The 3537-nt window shown below is 44.5% G+C and overlaps 1 protein-coding gene across 1 annotated transcript; it reads right to left on the bottom strand.

The window, feature by feature from the left end:
* Positions 1-4: 4 nt before the first annotated feature.
* LOC121964230 (IgGFc-binding protein-like) lies at positions 5-3531 on the bottom strand (the record flags this gene model as incomplete). Its single annotated transcript, XM_042514443.1, has 7 exons — positions 5-42; positions 219-619; positions 761-918; positions 1407-2005; positions 2088-2640; positions 2762-3345; positions 3438-3531. Coding segments are annotated over 7 exons (2427 nt in total), but the record flags the coding sequence as incomplete, so codon positions are not given.
* Between the last annotated feature and the right edge of the window lie 6 nt (positions 3532-3537).

The raw sequence follows: 3537 nt of genomic DNA, 5'->3' as shown, positions 1-3537 counted from the left end.
CACACAGCTCATAATGGCTGTGGGGGGTTTCACAGTCAGGTCCTTTTTTGAGCGAGGGAACAAATGATGGATGTCAGATTCATAAAAATGATTCACCTCAGTCAGTTAACTAATGGCATACGTAGATTCAGAAGGTCAAGAGACGTTATCTTAGAAAATATTAGTATGTCAAGGCTGTTTTTATAGAACATCAGTATCACATTGACTGATGGACTTACTACAAGTGGTGTTTTGTCTCCATGGGTAGATTTGAACATCAGCAGACTGACAGGCACTGACGTAAGCCTCAATGGCCCTGCACAGAATTTCTTGGCCGTGATTTCCCATCACACAAACATCAAACACACAGTCTTTGAAATATGGCTCTGGGTCCACCTGCTCATGGCAGAAGCTGAGGGGGCCACCAGCTGCCTGAATTATGTCACATTTGGCCCTTGCAGGTAGCTCATTGGTGCATTTTGGACAGGAGGAGCCACACCCATCACTGCAATTGTTGTCACCTTCCACTTTCCAAGCTGCCCCAAACTCATCTGGAGTGGAGACCATCATTCCTGATGGGGTTTGGAATTCATCATTTGGATTTCCATTGAAGTTTCCACAAAGTCCACAGGTTTTTCCTCTGCATTGATGACATTTTAATAAATCCAGAGTCAAAAATGTATAAATAAGTTGAAGTTATGTGTGTAATAATTAAGATCGTATTCATTTTCGAAAACGCAACCAAAACATTCAAACATAGCCTTCATTAAATGTCAGATACCTGTAATGTGATGGTGTAGAGATAGTTACTCTAGTTGCTCCATTGTATTTAACTCTCAGGCCAAAATCAGTTCTTACAATCATGCGAGATCCTCTTGCAAAGATAGAAACACGACTTCCATTCAAGAGAACAGGCAAGTTTCTTGTTACTCCATTTACCTTTAACATAAGACAATTAAAATCAGAAGAGTAACTTGAAACTTGGATTTGGGTTTAAACTATGTGATCACACAACCCACATTTGTACTGTATGAGAAAAGCAGTTTCTTTTTCACCCAAATCTGCAGGGATTGGCATAAAGTATAGTAATGTCTGTAGCTCACCCAGGGAGGCTTGTGAGTACAAAAAGAAATGTGTTTTCATTCAGATATCTTAAGATGACAGGTCAAATGACCCCTGTATAGATGGTCATGCCAGTTTTTCCATTGTTAAGATTAAGCCCTGCTCTGAAGCACAATTTGACAGTCTTTCTGAAAAGCTAGCATAACATCTTATATTTTATATGATACCAGCATTCACTTTAGCATTAAAACTCATCCAGCTACAACCTCTGAAAGACAGTAATGTCAGCCAAGGATGCATGCATCTAAGCAGAGTGAAACAGGTTGAAAATAGATTGAGGTGAGAAGAATGATTTGATAACTCACTTTTACCACACCAGGGCTGTCCCTCGACATATGCACTTGATAGCCCCACACATTCACAAAAACTTCAGCTGTTGTTGAAACTCGCCTTCCAGTCAAAGGCTCATTTTTAGCCTCCACCGAAAATTGGTGGAGTCCCTCGGTGTAATTACAAAGGGTGGCCAGAGTATAGCGGCAGGTTCCCTGGAAGTCATAGGCCTTGCGATCAAAGGTCTTGTAGTGAGGGTCTCCTGAGGCAGAGCACGTTCCATGAGGGTTGGGATGGCAGCCAAACTCACCCTCCACCACACGGCAAGACTCGTGGGGACCACAGGAGTTGGGGATACAGTGGACTGCCCCACTAGTGCCATCACAGGTGCACAAGCTTTGACACTCCTCACCATCCCAGAACTGTTCACTGTCTTGCCAATAGCGTCCTTGGTGATAGCATCCACACTCTGTTGGTAGCACACATTGATTGCCATTCAGGACAAAACCATCATCACACTGGCAACCCTCCTGGCACACAGTACCACAGTCAAAAGGGAAAGAGAGACTGGGGCAGGTGGCAGGACATGATGTTCCACAGACTTCATAATGGCTGTTTTGAGGGCAGTTTTGCTCTAGAGAAAAACAAAGGTTTCCATTAAATGAAAGCATGGATTATATATAAAGCCACCTACACCAAGGGGTCAAAATACGTACCACAGTCAGCTGCATTCCTCCAGTGTCCAAGGGCGATGCCCTTCTGTTGACACATCAGTGCATAATCGCTCAGGACCTCACATCGTGCTGAAGCAGGATTTCTAGACGTCCTTATTATCTCCACACATGCATTCACATTCTGGCGTAGTTTCGCCATGTCCCAACACTGGCCAAACGGTCCATGCGGTAAGCCAAGAATGCCACAGTACTCACTAGAATTGTAGTTTATTGTAGAGTTCTGATTTACACTTTCCACACAGTGTGCAGAGAGGGAGCCATCTCGCCAACTGTCTCCAAACTCCTGAAAACTGTTGACGAGAATGCCATTGGGTGTACGGAAGTCGTCATGCGGTTGACCATTGTAATTACCACAAAGCCCACCCAATGAATTACTGTAGATGCCAGGTGCAGTGACACGCACAAAGTGAGGCCAGACTGTCTGCACCGTTACACCAAAGGAGGTACGAAGGATGATACTGTGAATGCTGCTATGGTAGATCTGGATTCTGTTGGATGCTGAGCTGAAGGGTAGTCTGATCCGCTGACCGTCAACCTAAAGGGCCATTTAAACAGCCAATGTCAGATTTTATGGGTGACAAGGTGAAACACGCCAGACAGAAATAATTCTATTTCTTGATACAACTCATTTCTATTAAAATACATTTGTGACTCACCTGAACTTTGCTGCTACTTGTCATTTCAATAGAAATTTGTTTTCCCTCTGCCTCAAACTTCAGTACCCGGGCAAAACCTTGTTGGCCTTTGGGCACTTTTTCAGCTGTCACCACAAAATGTGGGTGACTAGATGATCCCATTACTTTTGCAAGAGTTAATCGACATGCTCCAGGATACTGGTATGTCAGTCCATCAAAAGTTTGATATGTTCGTGGGCCTCTTATCCAGCATGTTGCATTATTCTTAGGTCTGCAGCCTCTTTCTCCCTCTTCAACACTGCATGATTCAAGTGGGCCGCAACCATGGGAGCGGCAGGTCATGGTGCCATAACTGCAGCTGCAACGTCTCCCACAGTCCTCATCTAGTATTACAGTGTCTCCAGAGCGGTAGTAGCGACCCTCAAAACTGCAGCCACACTCAGCATGAGGGACGCAGACTCCAGCACTAAGGACATAGCCTGAATTGCAGATGCAGCTTTCCTGGGCAGGGAGAGGACAGTTGTGGGTAGAATTGGGATTGATGCAAGTAGCTGGACATCCTGTGCCTTGGGACTCAAAGTGACTGTTGGCAGGGCAGGGGATTTCTAGACAAAAGGAAACAACATTGATCTTGAAATAATGGACATTTTACCCAAAAGGAATATTTGAATTAATGCTGATTGATTGACAGACATACCACAGAAGCCTGGTCTCCTCCAGCTTGGCAGCTCTATACCACTCTCTTGACATTGACTTGCATACACGTTTAGGGCTTGGCACAGAATGGGTTGATACCC

Source organism: Plectropomus leopardus, unplaced genomic scaffold (assembly GCF_008729295.1).
Source record: "Plectropomus leopardus isolate mb unplaced genomic scaffold, YSFRI_Pleo_2.0 unplaced_scaffold14713, whole genome shotgun sequence".
Taxonomy (NCBI): Eukaryota; Metazoa; Chordata; class Actinopteri; order Perciformes; family Serranidae; genus Plectropomus; species Plectropomus leopardus.
The sequence above is the reverse complement of the archived record's forward strand: the minus strand, read 5'-3'. Positions and strand labels throughout refer to the sequence as shown.